The 22,702-nt window shown below is 40.8% G+C and overlaps 2 long non-coding RNA genes and 1 gene segment (V, D, J or C); 1 reads left to right on the plus strand and 2 right to left on the minus strand.

Annotated features, from left to right (window-relative positions):
- Window positions 1–10,101: 10,101 nt before the first annotated feature.
- Window positions 10,102–11,872, minus strand: LOC112232673. Of its 2 annotated transcripts, XR_006080130.1 has the most exons (4): window positions 11,128–11,872; window positions 10,860–10,967; window positions 10,551–10,612; window positions 10,102–10,459 (listed from the first exon to the last, which is right to left on the minus strand). It is a non-coding gene; the product is annotated as an uncharacterized LOC112232673 (long non-coding RNA). The 2 variants fall into 2 exon arrangements; XR_002950674.2 differs by having other exon boundaries at window positions 10,860–11,872.
- Window positions 11,873–11,969: 97 nt separating this feature from the next.
- Window positions 11,970–13,805, minus strand: LOC112232656. The segment is given in 3 exon segments: window positions 11,970–12,648; window positions 13,054–13,205; window positions 13,373–13,805. Coding segments are annotated over 3 exon segments (579 nt in total).
- Window positions 13,806–17,320: 3,515 nt separating this feature from the next.
- LOC112232658 lies at window positions 17,321–18,217 on the plus strand. Its single transcript, XR_002950673.2, has 3 exons — window positions 17,321–17,771; window positions 18,019–18,080; window positions 18,172–18,217. It is a non-coding gene; the product is annotated as an uncharacterized LOC112232658 (long non-coding RNA).
- The last annotated feature ends 4,485 nt before the right edge of the window (window positions 18,218–22,702 follow it).

Consider the following 22,702-nt stretch of genomic DNA (forward strand, 5'->3'; position numbering starts at 1 on the left):
GATCCTCGACGTTGGCGATGTCATTTACAAAATAGCCTCCAATACCCTACTCAATAAATTGGATGCAGTCTATCACAGTGTCATCCGTTTTGTCACCAAAGCCCCATATACTACCCACCACTGCGACCTGTACTCTCTAGTTGGCTGGCCCTCGCTTCATACTCGTCGCCAAACCCACTGTCTCCAGGTCATCTACAAGACCCTGCTAGGTAAAATCCCCCCTTATCTCAGCTCGCTGGTCACCATAGCAGCACCCACCTGTAGCAGGCGCTCCAGCAGGTATATGTCTCTGGTCACCCCCAAAACCAATTCTTCCTTTGGCCGCCTCTCCTTCTAGTTCTCTGCTGCCAATGACTGGAACGAACCACAAAAATCTCTGAAACTGGAAACACTTATCTCCCTCACTAGCTTCACGCACCAGCTGTCAGAGCAGCTCACAGAATACTGCACCTGTACATAGCCCATCTATAATTTAGCCAACTATCTCTCCCCCTACTGTATTTATTTATTTATTTTGCTCCTTTGCACCCCATTATTTCTATCTCTACCTTGCACATTCTTCCACTGCAAATCTACTATTCCAGTGTTTTTCTTGCTATATTGTATTTACTTCGCCACCATGGCCTTTTTTTCCCTTTACCTCCCTTATCTCACCTAATTTGCTCCCATTGTATATAGACTTATTTTTCTACTGTATTATTGACTGTATGTTTGTTTTACTCCATGTGTAACTTTGTGTTGTTGTATGTGTCGAACTGCGTTGCTTTATCTTGGCCAGTTAGCAATTGTAAATGAGAACTTGTTCTCAACTTACCTACCTGGTTAAATAAAGGTGAAATAAAAAAATAAAAAATAAAAACATATATCAGAAGGCCTTTGTTTAAGCGCTATACCCAAACACAGTGGTGTTAGGAATCACCTGGTTTACAGGCCACATCAGGCCTGCAAGTCACATTATACTGGCTTGAAAATTGATGTGTAATTCCTATTGGAATCCAACCAGAGTTAGGATGTCCAACAAGTGGAATTGTTAATCACCTGCAGCCTGCATTTAGAATGATTGCTAGGGTAGGGAAGGGTTATTTATTATTGTGTAACATAAAAATATATCAACCAATCAATGTATACTGAAAAAATAAACACAACATTTAAAGTGTTGGTCCCATGTTTCATAAACTGAAATATAAGATTGCCGAAATATTCCATACTCACAAAAAAAAGCATATTTTCTCTCAAATTCTGAGCACAAATTTGTTTACATCCCTCTTAGTGAGCATTTCTCCCCTGCCAAGATATTCCATCCACCTGACAGGTGTGGCATACCAATAAACTGATTAAATAGCATGATCATTACACAGGTGCACCTTGTGCTGCGGACAACAAAAGGTCACTCTAAAACGTGCAGTTTTGTCACACAATACAAGGCCACAGATATCTCAAGTTTTGAGGGAGTGTGCAATTGACCTGCTGACTACATGAATGTCCACCAGAGCTGTTGCCAGAAAATTGAATGTTCCTTTATCTACCATAAACAGCCTCCAACGTAATTTTAGAGAATTTGGCAGTACATCCAACCGGCCTCATGTGTAATCATGCCATCCCAGGACCTACATGTCACTGGTGTAGATAGGAGTAGGCAGGAAGCAGTCAAAAGTTTAGAACATATGAATTTATTTAAGCATCATATATCAAAAAGGCACAGGGCGAACCCAAAGTGCAAAATATAAAGTACTCAGGAAATGGTAGGAGAGATTCCTCTCAGGAAAACAAGTAACATTTACAATGACAGACGTCATTTCCGGTCACAACTTGCAGGCTTGTTTTCGAGTTGCTGTGCGTTTTGTTGCCAACCTGTTTTGCTACCTGACAACTTTACGGTTTTCACTTTTTAATTACCGTTCATATATTTATTTATTTTTTCCTCAACTTTTTCAACTTTTTCACTCCGGACGCTTTATCTGGACACGATTCGTCAGGACCTCCAACAGCCGAAGCTAAGTAGTAACATTAACATGATGTCTTCTAATTGCAGCCGCTGTACTCGCCTTACGGCGAGGATAGCTGTGCTGCAAGCCCAGCTTCAGACGCAATCGTTAGGCAAGGGTAATTTCAGTGTAGGAAAGGATGAAACAGCGTCTGTGCCACCAGTAAGTACAGATAGTAGTATAAATCCCCTGACACAGTCCCCGCAGCCGGACAACTTTCTCACGGTTTCTGGAAGGAAATGCTGTAGGAACGCTCAACCGGTGTCGCTCATTCAGCCGACAGAAACTTTCAACCGGTTTTCCCCATTAAGCAGCGGGTCGGAGTCAGAGGCCGATTCTTCTCTGGTCTCTACTCCTCCCGCTACGGGGTCTGAGACGCCGAAGCTTCCCACCATTAGCTCTGACAAATTGAAAACTCTAGTCATTGGCGACTCCATTACCCGCAGCATTAGACTTAAAGCGAATCATCCAGCGATCATACACTGTTTACCCGGGGGCAGGGCTACCGACGTTAAGGCTAATCTGAAGATGGTGCTGGCTAAAGCTAAAACTGGCGAGTGTAGAGAGTATAGAGATATTGTTATCCACGTCGGCACCAACGATGTTAGGATGAAACAGTCAGAGATCACCAAGCGCAACATAGCTTCTGCGTGCATATCAGCTAGAAAGATGTGTCGGCATCGAGTAATTGTCTCTGGCCCCCTCCCAGTTAGGGGGAGTGATGAGCTCTACAGCAGAGTCTCACAACTCAATCGCTGGTTGAAAACTGTTTTCTGCCCCTCCCAAAAGATAGAATTTGTAGATAATTGGCCCTCTTTCTGGGACTCACCCACAAACAGGACCAAGCCTGACCTGCTGAGGAGTGACGGACTCCATCCTAGCTGGAGGGGTGCTCTCATCTTATCTACCAACATAGACAGGGCTCTAACTCCTCTAGCTCCACAATGAAATAGGGTGCAGGCCAGGCAGCAGGCTGTTAGCCAGCCTGCCAGCATAGTGGAGTCTGCCACTAGCACAGTCAGTGTAGTCAGCTCAGCTATCACCATTGAGACCGTGTCTGTGCCTCGACCTAGGTTGGGCAAAACTAAACATGGCGGTGTTCGCCTTAGCAATCTCACTAGGATAAAGACCACCTCCATTCCTGTCATTACTGAAAGAGATCATGATACCTCACATCTCAAAATAGGGCTACTTAATGTTAGATCCCTTACTTCAAAGGCAATTATAGTCAATGAACTAATCACTGATCATAATCTTGATGTGATTGGCCTGACTGAAACATGGCTTAAGCCTGATGAATTTACTGTGTTTAAATGAGGCCTCACCTCCTGGCTACACTAGTGACCATATCCCCCACGCATCCCGCAAAGGCGGAGGGGTTGCTAACATTTACGATAGCAAATTTCAATTTACAAAAAAAAAAAAAAAAATGACGTTTTCGTCTTTTGAGCTTCTAGTCATGAAATCTATGCAGCCTACTCAATCACTTTTTATAGCTACTGTTTACAGGCCTCCTGGGCCATATACAGCGTTTCTCACTGAGTTCCCTGAATTCCTATCGGACCTTGTAGTCATAGCAGATAATATTCTAATCTTTGGTGACTTTAATATTCACATGGAAAAGTCCACAGACCCACTCCAAAAGGCTTTCGGAGCCATCATCGACTCAGTGGGTTTTGTCCAACATGTCTCTGGACCCACTCACTGTCACAGTCATACGCTGGACCTAGTTTTGTCCCATGGAATAAATGTGATGGATCTTAATGTTTTTCCTCATAATCCTGGACTATCGGACCACCATTTTATTACGTTTGCAATTGCAACAAATAATCTGCTCAGACCCCAACCAAGGAACATCAAAAGTCGTGCTATAAATTCACAGACAACACAAAGATTCCTTGATGCCCTTCCAGACTCCCTCTGCCTACCCAAGGACGCCAGAGGACAAAAATCAGTTAACCACCTAACTGAGGATCTCAATTTAACCTTGCGCAATACCCTAGATGCAGTTGCACCCCTAAAAACAAAAACAAATTCTCATAAGAAACTAGCTCCCTGGTACACAGAAAATACCCGAGCTCTGAAGCAAGCTTCCAGAAAATTGGAACGGAAATGGCGCCACACCAAACTGGAAGTGTTCCGACTAGCTTGGAAAGACAGTACCGTGCAGTACCGAAGAGCCCTTACTGCTGCTCGATCATCCTATTTTTCTAACTTAATTGAGGAAAATAAGAACAATCCGAAATTCCTTTTTGATACTGTCGCAAAGCTAACTAAAAAGCAGCATTCCCCAAGAGAGGATGACTTTCACTTTAGCAGTGATAAATTCATGAACTTCTTTGAGGAAAAGATTATGATTATTAGAAAGCAAATTACGGACTCTTCTTTAAACCTGCATATTCCTCCAAACCTCAGTTGTCCTGAGTCTGCACAACTCTGCCAGGACCTAGGATCAAGAGAGACGCTCAAGTGTTTTAGTACTATATCTCTTGACACAATGATGAAAATAATCATGGCCTCTAAACCTTCAAGCTGCATACTGGACCCTATTCCAACTAAACTACTGAAAGAGCTGCTTCCTGTGCTTGGCCCTCCTATGTTGAACATAATAAACGGCTCTCTATCCACTGGATGTGTACCAAACTCACTAAAAGTGGCAGTAATAAAGCCTCTCTTGAAAAAGCCAAACCTTGACCCAGAAAATATAAAAACTATCGGCCTATATCGAATCTTCCATTCCTCTCAAAAATTTTAGAGAAGGCTGTTGCTCAGCAACTCACTGCCTTCCTGAAGACAAACAATGTATACGAAATGCTTCAGTCTGGTTTTAGACCCCATCATAGCACTGAGACGGCACTTGTGAAGGTGGTAAATGACATTTTAATGGCATCGGACCGAGGCTCTGCATCTGTCCTCGTGCTCCTAGACCTTAGTGCCGCTTTTGATACCATCGATCACCACATTCTTTTGGAGAGATTGGAAACCCAAATTGGTCTACACGGACAAGTTCTGGCCTGGTTTAGATCTTATCTGTCGGAAAGATATCAGTTTGTCTCTGTGAATGGTTTGTCCTCTGACAAATCAACTGTAAATTTCGGTGTTCCTCATGGTTCCGTTTTAGGACCACTATTGTTCTCACTATATATTTTACCTCTTGGGGATGTTATTCGAAAACATAATGTAAACTTTCACTGCTATGCGGATGACACACAGCTGTACATTTCAATGAAACATGGTGAAGCCCCAAAATTGCCCTCGCTAGAAGCATGTGTTTCAGACATAAGGAAGTGGATGGCTGCAAACTTTCTACTATTAAACTCGGACAAAACAGAGATGCTTGTTCTAGGTCCCAAGAAACAAAGAGATATTCTGTTGAATCTGACAATTAATCTTAATGGTTGTACAGTCGTCTCAAATAAAACTGTGAAGGACCTCGGCGTTACTCTGGACCCTGATCTCTCTTTGAAGAACATATCAAGACCATTTCAAGGACATCTTTTTTCCATCTACGTAATATTGCAAAAATCAGAAACTTTCTGTCCAAAAATGATGCAGAAAAATTAATCCATGCTTTTGTCACTTCTAGGTTAGACTACTGCAATGCTCTATTTTCCGGCTACCCGGATAAAGCACTAAATAAACTTCAGTTAATGCTAAATACGGCTGCTAGAATCCTGACTAGAACCAAAAAATTGATCATATTACTCCAGTGCTAGCCTCTCTACACTGGCTTCCTGTCAAAGCAAGGGCTGATTTCAAGGTTTTACTGCTAACCTACAAAGCATTACATGGGCTTGCTCCTACCTATCTCTCTGATTTGGTCCTGCCGTACATACCTACACGTACGCTACGGTCACAAGACGCAGGCCTCCTAATTGTCCCTAGAATTTCTAAGCAAACAGCTGGAGGCAGGGCTTTCTCCTATAGAGCTCCATTTTTATGGAACGGTCTGCCTACCCATGTCAGAGACGCAAACTCGGTCTCAACCTTTAAGTCTTTACTGAAGACTCATCTCTTCAGTGGGTCATATGATTGAGTGTAGTCTGGCCCAGGAGTGGGAAGGTGAACGGAAAGGCTCTGGAGCAACGAACCGCCCTTGCTGTCTCTGCCTGGCCGGTTCCCCTCTTTCCACTGGGATTCTCTGCCTCTAACCCTATTACAGGGGCTGGGTCACTGGCTTACTGGGGCTCTCTCATGCCGTCCCTGGAGGGGGTGCGTCACCTGAGTGGGTTGATTCACTGTTGTGGTCATCCTGTCTGGGTTGGCGCCCCCCTTGGGTTGTGCCGTGGCGGAGATCTTTGTGGGCTATACTCAGCCTTGTCTCAGGATGGTAAGTTGGTGGTTGAAGATATCCCTCTAGTGGTGTGGGGGCTGTGCTTTGGCAAAGTGGGTGGGGTTATATCCTTCCTGTTTGGCCCTGTCCGGGGTGACCTCGGATGGGGCCACAGTGTCTCCTGACCCCTCCTGTCTCAGCCTCCAGTATTTATGCTGCAGTAGTTTATGTGTCGGGGGCTGGGGTCAGTTTGTTATATCTGGAGTACTTCTCCTGTCCTATTCGGTGTCCTGTGTGAATCTAAGTGTGCGTTCTCTAATTCTCTCCTTCTCTCTTTCTTTCTCTCTCTCGGAGGACCTGAGCCCTAGGACCTGAGCTCCAGGACTACCTGACATGATGACTCCTTGCTGTCCCCAGTCCACCTGGCCATGCTGCTGTTCCAGTTTCAACTGACCTGAGCCCTAGGACCATGCCCCAGGACTACCTGACATGATGACTCCTTGCTGTCCCCAGTCCACCTGGCCATGCTGCCACTCCAGTTTCAACTTCCACCTGACTGTGCTGCTGTTCCAGTTTCAACTGTTCTGCCTTATTATTATTCGACCATGCTGGTCATTTATGAACATTTGAACATCTTGGCCATGTTCTGTTATAATCTCCACCCGGCACAGCCAGAAGAGGACTGGCCACCCCACATAGCCTGGTTCCTCTCTAGGTTTCTTCCTAGGTTTTGGCCTTTCTAGGGAGTTTTTCCTAGCCACCGTGCTTCTACACCTGCATTGCTTGCTGTTTGGGGTTTTAGGCTGGGTTTCTGTACAGCACTTTGAGATATCAGCTGATGTACGAAGGGCTATATAAATAAATTTGATTTGATTTGAAAGACAAATGACAGAAGGAGTATATATACAGTGATAGAGTGGGGATTGGAACCAGACGTGTGTAATGATGATGAGACATGCCCAGGGTTGATGAGTGAAGGGCGTTTGCCAGCAGTAGGTTTGGCAGCAGCTAGAAGGCCGGCGACGTCAAAAGCCTGAGCTGTACAGGAGGGGGAGCCAAAGCAAAGGCTGTTGTGACACTACAGTACACATCTGACTTCTTCACCTGCGGGATTGTCTGTGACCAGCCATTTGGACAGCTGATGAAACTGTGGTTTTACACAATAGAAGAATTGTCTCAAACCGTCTCAGGGAAGCTCATTTGCGTGCTCGTCATCCTCACCAGGGTCTTGACCTGACTGCAGTTCGGCATTGTAACTGACTTCAATGGGTAAAATGCTCACCTTCGATGGCCACTGGCATGAATCCCGGTTTCAGCTATACTGGGCAGATGGCAGACAGTGTGCATGGTGCCGTGTGAGTGAGTGGTTTACTGATGTCAACGTTGTGAACGGAGTGCCTCATGGAGGCGGTGAGGTTATGGTATGGGCAGGCATAAGCTACAGACGACGAACACAATTGCATTTTATCAATGGCAATTTGAATGCACAGAGATACTGTGATGAGATCCTGAGGCCCATTGTAGTGCCATTCATCCGGTGCCATCATCTCATGTTTCAGCGCCATTCATCCGGTGCCATCATCTCATGTTTCAGCGTGATAACGCACGGTCAAATGTCACAAGGATCTGTACGCTTTCTTTCATGGCCTGCATACTCAGACATGTCAACCATTGAGCATGTTTTGGATGCTCGAGATCAACTTGTACTAAAGTATGTTCCAGTTCCCGACAATATCCAGAAACTTCGGCACAGCCATTGAAGAGGAGTAGGACAACATTCCACAGGCCACAATCAACAGCCTGATCAACTTTATGCGATGGACATGTGTCGCGTTGCATGAGTTAAATGGTCCTTGCGCCAGATATTGACTGCTTTTCTGATCCAATCCCCTACCTTTTTTAAAGGTATTTGTGACCAACAGATGCATATCTGTATTCCCAGTCATGTGAAATGCATAGATTAAGGCATAATGCATTTATTTTATTTGAGTGATGTCCTTATATGTACTGTAACTCAGTAAAATCTTTGAAATTGTTGCATGTTGCTTTTATATTTTTGTTCAGTGTACATGCAAAAACACAGATATCACATTAAAACAACTAATTCTGGCATCTCCCTGCAATAGTGCGAGCTGGGAAATATTATATGTTTCGGTCACGCCCTGGCCTTAGAGAGCCTTTTTATTTCTCTATTTGGTTAGGTCAGGGTGTGATTTGGGGTGGGAATTCTATGTTGTTTGTTTCAATGTTTTGGCAGGGTATGGTTCTCAATCAGGGACAGCTGTCTATCGCTGTCTGTGATTGGGAATCATACTTAGGCAGCCTTTTTTCCTTTTGGTGGTTGTGGGTAGTAATTTTCGTTTGTGCATGTTTAGCCTTACGGAGCGTCACGTTCGTTTTGTTGTGTTATTGTTTTGTTGGCAACATTTTGCAAAAATGTAGAAAATATACTCTCACCAAGCTGCACCTTGGTCCATTCCATACGACGATCATGACACAGGTGCCTTGGGAGTTAGTATAAAGGTTCCTGAAGTTGGCTGTTGAAGGAGGCCCAAATTAAGTAAGGCTTGGCCATTTTATTTGTTTGTACCTGTTATGAATGTTTTTAATGGTGTAAAATACTGATTTATTGTTTGGGGTCTTTTATTTTGGTTTGAGTGGGTTTTTCACAGGTTAGAAATGATGCACCTTAAAGGGCACACAAATGAAATGTTCTGAAGTATCTATTGTCCGAGTTTTGGTTGCACACATGCAAATTCTCTTGATAAGAAATGTCATTTAAAACCCAATGTAAACCTGATACACAAAATGTTTGACATTTTTGAAATATCGTTAAATAATTTTTGACTTTCTGGAGAGGACTGATCACCCTCACTAAAAAGACTAGAGACATTGGTTGAGATTTAAATGGGCTATGTAAACACTAATAATTAGAAGAAGTTTATAATTTAGCAATAGTCCTATGTGTAATTTGAACCACGAGAAGGACAGAGAGCGAGTGCTGGCCCTGACTGAGGGACACCTGTCTCTAGTCTATTTGACTATTTATTGAATTACCTTATGGGATACAGTGAAGTTAAGATGGAGTCATCAAGGGTTGTAATTCTAATTGTATTTGTTATTTTGATTTAACAGGCAGCGTTGTTTTTTTGTACATTTGCCATTGGGAGGACGAACAGACACACCAGAAGAATGAGTCCCCAGAGGTATCAGGTTAGAAAGAATAAAGTAGACGGCACAAGTCAAACCTATGATTTATGACCCTATGTCAGGATGACGTGTGCACGCCCATATTTGGGCATCCGGTCAGGACATCCGGTTCCTGTTCTCACGCCTTAAAGGGAGTGTGAAATTATGTATGTGATCACGTGCTCTAGGGAGTGCCCATATTTGGGCATCCGGTCAGGACATCCTGTTCCTGTTCTCACGCCTTAGATGGTGTGCTAATTTATGCATATATTGTATTTATTCCTTTGAAGTAGTCATAATGATTGATGTGTAGGCACCTGGTTGAACTGGGGGGGTCTGTGTTTGAACATTTGAAAGAGAATGGCCCCACACCCCCTATTTTATTGCCCTTATGATTGTTATCTATGAAGCAGGAATGTCTGGGAGGGTGATTGTGTGTGTATGTCTCAGAATGGGGTGTTAGAAACAAGGGCCCTTCGCATTGTGTACATTTCAAGCTTTCAACAACAATAAAACAGCCATCTAAATAATGTTTCTCGGCCCAACACACTGTTGAGTTACCTATTTAGTTGTCTTTATATGTACATGCGCCGAGCTTCAGGTGGCTCCAGCCTATGGATGTTCGGTGCATGTACACCGGGGGGATCAAAAGTGTATAATCTACACACATGTTTATTGACTTTTAAAAAGACCACAGTAACATGACAGATATAGTGGAGATGCAACAACAATCTGCTAGTGGATATTCAATGTACAACAGTAGTCTTCGTTAACAAGCAATACGTGTTAAATATGTGTCACAGTCAATCATGACAGCCTCTTTATGAAAGGCCTTTAGTTATGACTTAAACAGATTCATTTTCTACCCATCTTATTAATTAGGACCTATATGCCGGACAGATTATCTACCCATGGAGGGAAAAGTTACGGAGCTTTGATGGAGCGTGCAAGAATGTCATGGCGTAGGGGGAATTGGAAACGGATGCAGGTCAGGGCTAACCAGGACCTATATCTGTAAGAAAGGAATAGTAAAAAGGTTTAATTATGACATGCTTCAAACTGTATGTACTTAATATTTTGAATTAAATCAAATGGTATCTCACCCTTTAACGAAAGGGGATCTCTTGTTTTCTCTCGCCCGGTCTGTCGCGGAGAAATGCAATGTCTTAAAAAAACAATGTATTATTTTATAGTCTTTCCTACAACGGTATGTTATAAACATTAAAGGTTATTAAAGTTTAGTACTGGGGGTGTTGTAATGATGTACAACTGTAGGCTGCCAATGTTTTTACATAAAACACTCGTGCATGTTTATATATTGCGCAGTAAGATTGGGTCATTAATTCTAACATGTCTAAAGTTTGTACTAAATATTTTGGAAGAAATAAAAGGAATTTAGAACAGTATCTCACCTTTTAACGATAGGAATATGTCCTTTCCATCTATCACCCCGGTCTGTCGCTAAGAAAAAGACACGGAAAATCCATGTGGGTGTGCGGACACCCCCCAAGGTGCTAACCCTGAGGATGCAGGAAATACATGCATACAAAATGTCTCGTCACCCCTCCTGTTGTTTGAATTCACTGCCTTAGTTCTCTAAACCAAATATACAGGGTGTTGCATACATGATATCGCCCGTAAAAAAACATCACCACAATGCCCCGTAAACTAATTCCGTACTTTCTCTCGTTTTGAGCCATGACCGCGAACGAGTCTAGTGAAGCATATACTTTCCCACCCTGTTAGCACCGCTTTAGCGCAGCTACAAGCCAACAGGTCAACAGCCCCGAATATTTATCGGCCAGGACAGAGAAAAAGAGTCTGTTAATCCATCCTAATGGAGCTTTCAGAAGGTGAGTTCGTGAAAAAAATATATTTTAAGATTTGGACTCTGGGAATTGTTTGAATATTATGGATATTATTGTAATATTAAACAGGAGTTGTGTTTTAAACCGATGACAGCGATTTATTTTATTTTATGTAAAATGCCCACATTCCTGTAATTTTAAAAATGTGTATATATATCGTATAACATGTTAATATTATCTAACGTTCGCAGGATATCCAGAGGCTACCGGACATAATTGATTGGGAAGCGACAGTTAGACGGGGATAGACAGGGATTCTCAGAAGCAAACTGCGCCTGGTCCTTTACGTAGCCCTTCAACATCCCACTATTTTCGGCGTAAGTCCCAAAAAATAAAATCCATAATAAAATGTGTAGATTAAAAAAAAAAAATATTGGAATATATTCTCTCTCAGGCTATGAAAAAGACAAAAGATAAGACATTGACTCCTGAGTGTTGAACTCATGTCCACTCTACAGCAACTCTGGTTGTTATATGACCCTGAGGGTCATCTACGAACGTTGGAACATCTTCAACTATTGATGATGCAAAAAGGGGTTTCAGAAATACATTTGGTTTGCAGATATGTATTACTATAAAAATAATAGAACATTATCATAATCTTTAGTATTATTATGTTACATGCGAGACATAACCAGAAATGTTAACGTAGACAACTTACAAGAATGTGTTTACCAGGCTGTGATGAAAACACTTTAAAGGACCTCTAATTCAAACATGCAAAGATATATATTTGATACAATTACCCCCTTTAAAACTGTTGCTGCAATATCACTTCGCATTGTGTACATTTCAAGCTTTCAACAACAATAATCCAACCATCTCAATAATGTTTCTCGGACTAACACACTGTTGAGTTTCCTATTTACTAAAGAACAACCACTAAGACAAAACACAAAAAGTTGTAATATAATTTGTATACATGTCATTCTATACCGAAAACAGGTACATTCTGAAAGATTATGATGTTGATGTGATTTTTAATTCATCTCTCAATTTAGGATAATCCTGTTTATTATATTTAGAAGTGGTTAAATATCCATTTTTATCATCTCTGCTCAAAAATTCTAACGCATTAACAAGAGATGAGAGCAAGTCAGCACACAACCACATTGTCTGTTTTTGTGGGGAATAAAAACAAGAACACTTCCTTGTCATCAAACCAGCAACAGGAAACCGTAAGAAATTAAAACTATGCAATGTTCTAAAGAAACGTGTTGTGATTTTATAAGAAAAGGTTGAAATAAATGGTTTCATTTCCAGTTGAACTCCTAGGGATCTATCATATAGTGTCCTGAAGTCATCAGGAAGTATCCTGAAGTCATCATTTTGTCTGAAAAAAAATAAAAATAAAAATATAGGTAAGTATAAGTTGTGAAAACCTTGTAATGCTTTTTTATATTCAAAATGTAACTGTGGCTTAACCAGCAATAAAATGTGAGTAAGTGTGATAATGAGGTTGCAGTGACATACAACAAAAACAACAACATATAGCCTCGGGGTAGACCCATTAGATTTATATTGAACATGAAGATAATCTGAATCCCCTCTGTGTGGGATGACATTCGATGTCTGAAACTCAACAGGTGCTTCAACAGGTCATCAATGCAGTAAAGACACACTGGGACATAAGAATGCATTCTTATATTTATTGTTTTACGCTAATCGCATAAACATATATTTGCACTTCAAAGCTAAGCAGTGAAAACCTGTGAGGTGGTTATATCCTCCCTCTCACCTTGACCAGAGTGACTGTGAAGCTGTAGAGGAGGGAGATGAGGAAGAGGACCAGGAAGATGCAGGCCATGTTCCAGTTCTCCTCTGCAGTGTCCGCCAGAATGGGATCAGACCTGTTCTCGTCAAAGAAGACACCCTCCACCTCAAGGAGCTCTACTCAAAATGAAAGAGGAGATTTTCAGTGAGGAAAAAGTTGCAGAAACAGGCTAGCCTGGAATCCAAACTGTAATGCTCTACTACAATGATTAAAGAGGCTAGAAAGAGGCTAGCACCAGGAAAATGTTCTTGTATCAGAATTGAGTGAACAGACAGACAGACACCTGGTTTGGATATGTTCAGGGCCAGAGTCTGGGTGGTGTGGGTCACCCTGCAGGTGTAAACAGCCCACGGTGTCAAATCCTGGTGTGCCAGGCTCTGGTGGCTCCTGATGCCGAACATTCCTCCTGGTGCCCTGTAGGGGGTGCTAGTGTTGTTGTTCCACAGCTCTGTGACGTTGTCCAGCAGCCAGGTGATGTTGATGTCTGAAGGGTTGAAGCCAAGCACCAGGCAGACGAGCTCACTGGGACCCTGGAGCAGGATTGCTGTTGGTGCGGAGGGGGTCACTGTGCCTGGAGAGAGAGAGAGATAGTGAGAGTCATGGAAGGAGAGACTGGAGTGGATGAGACTGGGGAGAGAGGGGGCTGTATGACTGATAGTCTGGAAGAGAGACTGGGTGGATAGAGGGGGGGGGGGCTGCATGACTGATAGTCTGGGAGGGGAGAGAGGGGGCTGCATGACAGTCTGAGAGAGAAACTGAGTAGAGCATGGATGCTGGATCAGGACAGGAACTGGGGTAATGGTATTTGATCATGGGAAAACTAAGTTGGAGTCATTCAAACTCGTTTTTCAACCACTCCACACATTTCTTGTTAACAAACTATAGTTTTGGCAAGTTGGTTCGGATATCTACTTCGTGCATGACACAAGTAATATTTCCAACAACTGTTTACAGACAGATTATTTAACTTATAATTCACTGTATCACAATTCCAGTGGGTCAGAAGTTTACATACACTAAGTTGACTGTGCCGTTAAACAGCTTGGAAAATTCCAGAAAATGATGTCATGGCTTTAGAAGCTTCTGATAGGCTAACTGACATCATTTGAGTCAATTGGATGTGTACCTGTGGATGCATTTCAAGGCCTACCTTCAAACTCAGTGCCTCTTTGCTTGACATTATGGGAAAATCAATATAAATCAGCCAAGACCTCAGAAAAACAATTGTAGACCGCCACAAGTCTGGTTCATCCTTGGGAACAATTTCCAAAAGCCTGAAGATACCATGTTCATCTGTACAAACAATAGTACGAAGTATAAATACCTTGGGACCACGCAGCCGTCATACCGCTCAGGAAGGAGACGCGTTCTGTCTCCTAGAGATGAATGTACTTTGCTGTGAAAAGTGCAAATCAATCCCAGAACAACAGCAAAGGACCTTGTGAAGATGCTGGAGGAAACAGATACAAAAGTATCTATATCCACAGTAAAACAAGTCCTATATCAACATAACCTGAAAGGCCGCTCAGCAAGGAAGAAGCCACTGCTCCAAAACCGCCATAACAAAGCCAGACTACGATTTGCAACTGCACATGGGGAGAAAGATCGTACTTTTTGGAGAAATGTCCTCTGGTCTGGTGTAACAAAAATAGAACAGTTTGGCCATAATGACCGTCGTTACGTTTGGAGGAAAGGGAGTGGGAAAGCTGCCGTTACAGTCGCGAGATCTTGGCCAACAACCTCCTTCCCTCAGTAAGAGCATTGAAGATGGGTTGTGGCTGGGTCTTCCAGCATGACAACGACCCGAAACACACAGGCAGGGCAACTAAGGAGTGGCTCCGTAAGAAGCATCTCGAGGTCCTGGAGTGGCCTAGCCAGTCTCCAGACCTGAACCCAATAGAACATCTTTGGAGGGAGCTGAAAGTCCGTATTGCCCAGCGACAGCCCCGAAACCTGAAGGATCTGGAGAAGGTCTGTATGGAGGAGTGGGCCAAAATCCCTGCTGCAGCGTGTGCAAACCTGGTCAAGAACTACAGGAAATGTATGATCTCTGTAATTGCAAACAAAGGTTTCTCTACCAAATATTAAGTACTGCTTTTCTGATGTATCAAATACTTACGTCATGCAATAAAATGCAAAATAATTACTTAAAAATCATACAATGTGGTTTTCTGGATTTTTGCTTTAGATTCCGTCTCTCACAGTTGAAGTGTACCTATGATAAAAATTACAGACCTCTACATGCTTTGTAAGTGGGAAAACCTGCAAAATCGGCAGTGTATCAAATACTTGTTCTCCCCACTGTATGTACATGTTTATAATCCACATAGTGTGAATATTGTTTTCCATAAAATTAATAACTCCCTAAACCGAAATATTACATTTTGGATCCTTTATGATCCGTCTTACCCCTTATTACTTTTAGGGTTCTAATCTCCCTCGTAAGGCTTACTAGTTATGTCAAATGTTAGGAAGACCTGTTGGTTGTAACAAAAACAAAACATAGAAATTACATTTGACCCCATCTTTTCACATACTTTTTATATGGGTCTTTTTTAATTTAGCATGTTGTATGGCATTCTTGATCAATTATTGATCCAAAAAAGACACACACCGGTTCTGGGTATGAGACATGATAAATAACACAATTTAGGTAAAGTATAAAATAAACAGTATCCTAAATTGAGAGATTAATTAAAAATCACATCTACATCATAATCTTTCAGAATGTACCTGTTTTCGGTATAGAATGACATGTATACAAATTATATTACAACTTTTTGTGTTTTGTCTTAGTGGTTGTTCTTTAGTAAATAGGAAACTCAACAGTGTGTTAGTCCGAGAAACATTATTGAGATGGTTGGATTATTGTTGTTGAAAGCTTGAAATGTACACAATGCGAAGTGATATTGCAGCAACAGTTTTAAAGGGGGTAATTGTATCAAATATATATCTTTGCATGTTTGAATTAGAGGTCCTTTAAAGTGTTTTCATCACAGCCTGGTAAACACATTCTTGTAAGTTGTCTACGTTAACATTTCTGGTTATGTCTCGCATGTAACATAATAATACTAAAGATTATGATAATGTTCTATTATTTTTTATAGTAATACATATCTGCAAACCAAATGTATTTCTGAAACCCCTTTTTGCATCATCAATAGTTGAAGATGTTCCAACGTTCGTAGATGACCCTCAGGGTCATATAACAACCAGGGTTGCTGTAGAGTGGACATGAGTTCAACACTCAGGAGTCAATGTCTTATCTTTTGTCTTTTTCATAGCCTGAGAGAGAATATATTCCACACTTAAATAATAGGTCATCATTCACGCACACACAGCCCTGTCTTCATAGTTGTTTATAGTTTATTATTATAGTTTTGTCATAGCTTCTAATTATCGTTTCTAATCACAGATTGAATATAGTTGGCCCCTTGGTTTCTAATCATACTTTCTAATCAATAAGCGGGTTAAGTAGACCCTAAGAGGGCAGAAGCTATTGTTTACAAACAGTATGAATAAAAACAATGTTTTATTGTATAAATAGCCTTCATTTTTAAAAACATACATGTAAATGCCTAGAATTAATACCTATCACTCTTAAATAATATATATCTATATACAAACATCACCTTGAATATTCAACTCCCCTTCAAAAAGTTCCTTGAGGAAGGAAGGATTCCCCGATTATCATGTTTTGGAGTTAGGGTAAGGCCGTTAGTACAAAAACATAGAATAGCATCTGTTTCATCTGACCTTCCGAAGTTGTTCAGAGTCCCTAATGCTGCATGTATCCCTGTTTGTTGGCTGTCCGCCGTAATCAGAAAAATACCTTTTAAAATAGGGTGCACACTTTTTGTTTTTAATGTATACATTTTATTATGGATTTTATTTTTTGGGACTTACGCCAAAAATAGTGGGATGTTGAAGGGCTACGTAAAGGACCAGGCGCAGTTTGCTTCTGAGAATCCCTGTCTATCCCCGTCTAACTGTCGCTTCCCAATCAATTATGTCCGGTAGCCTCTGGATATCCTGCGAACGTTAGATAATATTAACATGTTATACGATATATATACACATTTTTAAAATTACAGGAATATGGGCATTTTACATAAAATAAAATAAATCGCTGTCATCGGTTTAAAACACAACTCCTGTTTAATATTACAATAATATCCATAATATTCAAACAATTCTCAGAGTCCAAATCTTAAAATATATTTTTTCACGAACTCACCTTCTGAAAGCTCCATTAGGATGGATTAACAGACTCTTTTTCTCTGTCCTGGCCGATAAATATTCGGGGCTGTTGACCTGTTGGCTTGTAGCTGCGCTAAAGCGGTGCTAACAGGGTGGGAAAGTATATGCTTCACTAGACTCGTTCGCGGTCATGGCTCAAAACGAGAGAAAGTACGGAATTAGTTTACGGGGCATTTTGTGGTGATGTTTTTTTACGGGCGATATCATGTATGCAACACCCTGTATATTTGGTTTAGAGAACTAAGGCAGTGAATTCAAACAACAGGAGGGGTGACGAGACATTTTGTATGCATGTATTTCCTGCATCCTCAGGGTTAGCACCTTGGGGGGTGTCCGCACACCCACATGGATTTTCCGTAAGTCTTTTTCTTAGCGACAGACCGGGGTGATAGATGGAAAGGACATATTCCTATCGTTAAAAGGTGAGATACTGTTCTAAATTCCTTTTATTTCTTCCAAAATATTTAGTACAAACTTTAGACATGTTAGAATTAATGACCCAATCTTACTGCGCAATATATAAACATGCACGAGTGTTTTATGTAAAAACATTGGCAGCCTACAGTTGTACATCATTACAACACCCCCAGTACTAAACTTTAATAACCTTTAATGTTTATAACATACCGTTGTAGGAAAGACTATAAAATAATACATTGTTTTTTTAAGACATTGCATTTCTCCGCGACAGACCGGGCGAGAGAAAACAAGAGATCCCCTTTCGTTAAAGGGTGAGATACCATTTGATTTAATTCAAAATATTAAGTACATACAGTTTGAAGCATGTCATAATTAAACCTTTTTACTATTCCTTTCTTACAGATATAGGTCCTGGTTAGCCCTGACCTGCATCCGTTTCCAATTCCCCTACGCCATGACATTCTTGCACGCTCCATCAAAGCTCCGTAACTTTTCCCTCCATGGGTAGATAATCTGTCCGGCATATAGGTCCTAATTAATAAGATGGGTAGAAAATGAATCTGTTTAAGTCATAACTAAAGGCCTTTCATAAAGAGGCTGTCATGATTGACTGTGACACATATTTAACACGTATTGCTTGTTAACGAAGACTACTGTTGTACATTGAATATCCATTAGCAGATTGTTGTTGCATCTCCACTATATCTGTCATGTTACTGTGGTCTTTTTAAAAGTCAATAAACATGTGTGTAGATTATACACTTTTGATCCCCCCGGTGTACATGCACCGAACATCCATAGGCTGGAGCCACCTGAAGCTCGGCGCATGTACATATAAAGACAACTAAATAGGTAACTCAACAGTGTGTTGGGCCGAGAAACATTATTTAGATGGCTGTTTTATTGTTGTTGAAAGCTTGAAATGTACACAATGCGAAGGGACCTTGTTTCTAACACCCCATTCTGAGACATACACACACAATCACCCTCCCAGACATTCCTGCTTCATAGATAACAATCATAAGGGCAATAAAATAGGGGGTGTGGGGCCATTCTCTTTCAAATGTTCAAACACAGACCCCCCCCAGTTCAACCAGGTCCCTACACATCAATCATCATGACTACTTCAAAGGAATAAATACAATATATGCATAAATTAGCACACCTGACCGGATGCCCAAATATGGGCACTCCCTAGAGCACGTGATCACATACATAATTTCACACTCCCTCTAAGGCGTGAGAACAGGAACCTGATGTCCTGACCGGATGCCCAAATATGGGCGTGCACACATCATCCTGACATAGGGTCATAAATCATACGTTTGACGTGTGCCGTCTACTTTATTCTCTCTCAGGTTGATTGTGGAGGTCTGCACACTGCGAAATGTATATCACTTTAGACTAGAAATGCATTGAAATACTGATTTGTATTAATAACCTGAACAGATCTGAGCACACAAGATATGTGGAAGCAATAGGTATTTCACATCTGTGCAGATGAAAGGATGTTCAAAGTGGATGAAAAAATAAAAAATAATCAAAATAACAAATACAATTAGAATTACAACCCTTGATGACTCCCATCTTAACTTCACTGTATCCCATAAGGTAATTCAATAATTAGTCAAATAGACTAGAGACAGGTGTCCCTCAGTCAGGGCCAGCACTCGCTCTCTGTCCTTCTCGTGGTTCAAATCACACATAGGACTATTGCTAAATTATAAACTTCTTCTAATTATTAGTGTTTACATAGCCCATTTAAATCTCAACCAATGTCTCTAGTCTTTTTAGTGAGGGGGATCAGTCCTCTCCAGAAAGTCAAAAATTATTTAAAGATATTTAAAAAAATGTCAAACATTTTGTTTATCAGGTTTACATTGGGTTTTAAATGACATTTCTTATCAAGAGAATTTGCATGTGTGCAACCAAAACTCGGACAATAGATACTTCAGAACATTTCATTTGTGTGCCCTTTAAGGTGCATCATTTCTAACCTGTGAAAAACCCACTCAAACCAAAATAAAAGACCCCAAACAATAAATCAGTATTTTACACCATTAAAAACATTCATAACAGGTACAAACAAATAAAATGGCCAAGCCTTACTTAATTTGGGCCTCCTTCAACAGCCAACTTCAGGAACCTTTATACTAACTCCCAAGGCACCTGTGTCACGATCGTCGTATGGAATGGACCAAGTGGTGAGCATATATTTTTGCAAAATGTCACCAACAAAACTAACGTGTGTAACGTCGGGTGAGTAATGAGTGAGGAGTCAAATGCAGAGAGCGAAGTGAACGGGGAAAACACTTTAATGTCCTTCAAAACATAACAGGTCCAAACATGGGTGAATGCCCTAAAACACTGGCGCTAAACAAATCCAAAACCTATTTACAAACACTGGACAGCGAAAACCCAAAACAAACACTGGACAGCGAAAACCCAAAACAAACACGATACATCACCAAACGTAACAAACCCGCACAAACACCAGCGGGCAAAACGAACTTAAATAACACCCATCCCAAAACCCCAACAAGGAACAGGTGAAAACAATTAGACAAAAACAAACGAAAAGGAAAAAGGGATCGGTGGCAGCAATAGACCTGCGACGACGACCGCCGAGCGCCACCCGAGCAGGAAGGGGAGCCACCTTCGGTGGTATTCGTGACAACGTGAAGCTGCGTAAGACTATACATGCACAAACGAAGACAACTTCCCACAACCACCAAAAGGAAAAAAGGCTGCTTAAGTATGATTCCCAATCAGAGACAACGATAGACAGATGTTCCTGATTTGAGAACCATACCCGGCCAAAACATAGAAACAAACAACATAGAATGCCCACCCCAAATCACACCCTGAACTAACCAAATAGAGAAATAAAACGGCTCTCTAAGGACAGGGCGTGACAAGCTGCCTCAGAAAGCATTTCAAAAGGAGAGAGTCATTGATAAACATGTTAAAAAAAATGGAAGTCCTGGAAGAAAGAAAATAAACATGTTCTTAGTTTGCAGATCTTAACCAGTCCTAAAAAATCTTAATCTTAATCAAGATTACTGCATTTTGGGCAGGAAGTCTTGATAAACCCATCCGTATACAGAATAATACTTCAGTCAAATCAGATGATACGATGTCCCGTAAAGCTGGATAGACACCTTCAAAAGTAAACAATCTCAGATCTCCTCTCTGTAATCTTAATCTTTTTGACCTGTTGCATTGACACACATGTCTGTACTAACTGTCCCTGGGGCATAAACTATTCAAAATATGAAACGTATTCAAATTAAATCAAAGTTTATTTGTCACGTGCGCCGAAAACAACAGGTGTAGGTAGTCCTGTTGTTTAACCTCAATTTTTGCCTAAAATGACATACCCAAATCTAACTGCCTGTAGCTCAGGCCCTGAAGCAAGGATATGCATATTCTTGGTACAATTTGAAAGGAAACTCTATGAAGTTTATGGAAATGTGGAAGGAATGTAGTAGAATATAACACAATAGATCTGGTACCATCTTTGAAAAGCAAAAGAAAGGCCATGATGTATTACTCCAGCCCAGGTGCAATTTAAATTATGTTCACTAGATGGCATCAGTGTATGTGCAAAGTTTGAGACTGATCAAATGAACCACTGCATTTCTGTTCAAAATGTTGTACCAAGACTGCCCTAATGTGCCTAAATAGTTTATTAATATCTTTTTATGTTCAAAATTGTGCACTCTCCTCAAACAATAGCATTATATTATTTTACTGTAATAGCTACTGTAAATTGGAGAGTGCAGTTAGATTAACAATACTTTAAGCTTTCTGCCAATATCAGTTAATGTCTATGTCCATTTTTATTACTTACAACTTCATGCTAATCACATTAGCCTATGTTAGCTCAACCGTCCCATGGGGGGACACTGATCCCGTAGAGGTTTTAACAGCCACTCGCGACAAAAGCTCCAGCTGAAATGCTATTGTCAGAATCCATAAATGAAATTGTGTAATGAAGCATTTGTGTAACTGTATGAAGCAAATGTCTTAATAAATCATGGTTTTACAAAAAGGATTGTACAACCCAGAATGAAGGGTTTGAAATTATGAAGTGTCTGGTTTTATGTGTTGATTTCCCTTACTTTAATAGACCTTTTGATAGAATAATATAATGCTTAATTTGTAATGATAATTATCACAGATTGAGTGATACAATTTTTTAAAATCACGTTCCCGCCTTGTATGTTTGTGCTTTTCTATTAACTTCTTGATGCACGGATCCCTTTAGTGGGATCATTTTCGTAAACAACCGCTGAATTGCAGAGCATCAAATAAAATAAATAAATAAATAAAATATTTATAATCATGAAATCACAAGTGAAATATACCAAAACACAGCTTAGCTTGTTGTTAATCCACCTATCGTGTCAGATTTTGAGAATATGCTTTACAGCGAAAGCAATCCAAGCGTTTGAGTTTATCAATCACTAGTCAAAACAGTAAGAACAGCTAACTCCAAATTAGCTTGGTCACGAAAGTCAGAAAAGCAATAAAATGAAACGCTTACCTTTGATGATCTTCAGATGTTTGCACTCACGAGACTCCCAGTTACACAATAAATGTTATTTTTGTTCAATAAAGATTATTTTTATAACCAAGCTAATTTTTCAAAATAAAAGCTTGAAACTATGTCTAAAGCCTGGTCACAGCCTGAGGAAGCCGTTGGAAAAGGAATCTGGTTATTACCCCTTTAAAAATGGAGGATGGGGAAGCAATGGAACAGGGATTTTTCCAAATAAAAGGCACTTCCGGGTTGGATTTCCTCAGGTTTTTCAGTTCTGTTATACTCACAGACAATATTTTGACCGTTTTGGAAACTTTAGAGTGTTTTCTATCCTAATCCATCAATTATATGCATATTCTAGCATCTGGGCCTGAGAAATAGTCAGTT

Source organism: Oncorhynchus tshawytscha, linkage group LG27, assembly GCF_018296145.1.
Source record: "Oncorhynchus tshawytscha isolate Ot180627B linkage group LG27, Otsh_v2.0, whole genome shotgun sequence".
Lineage (NCBI taxonomy): Eukaryota > Metazoa > Chordata > Actinopteri > Salmoniformes > Salmonidae > Oncorhynchus > Oncorhynchus tshawytscha.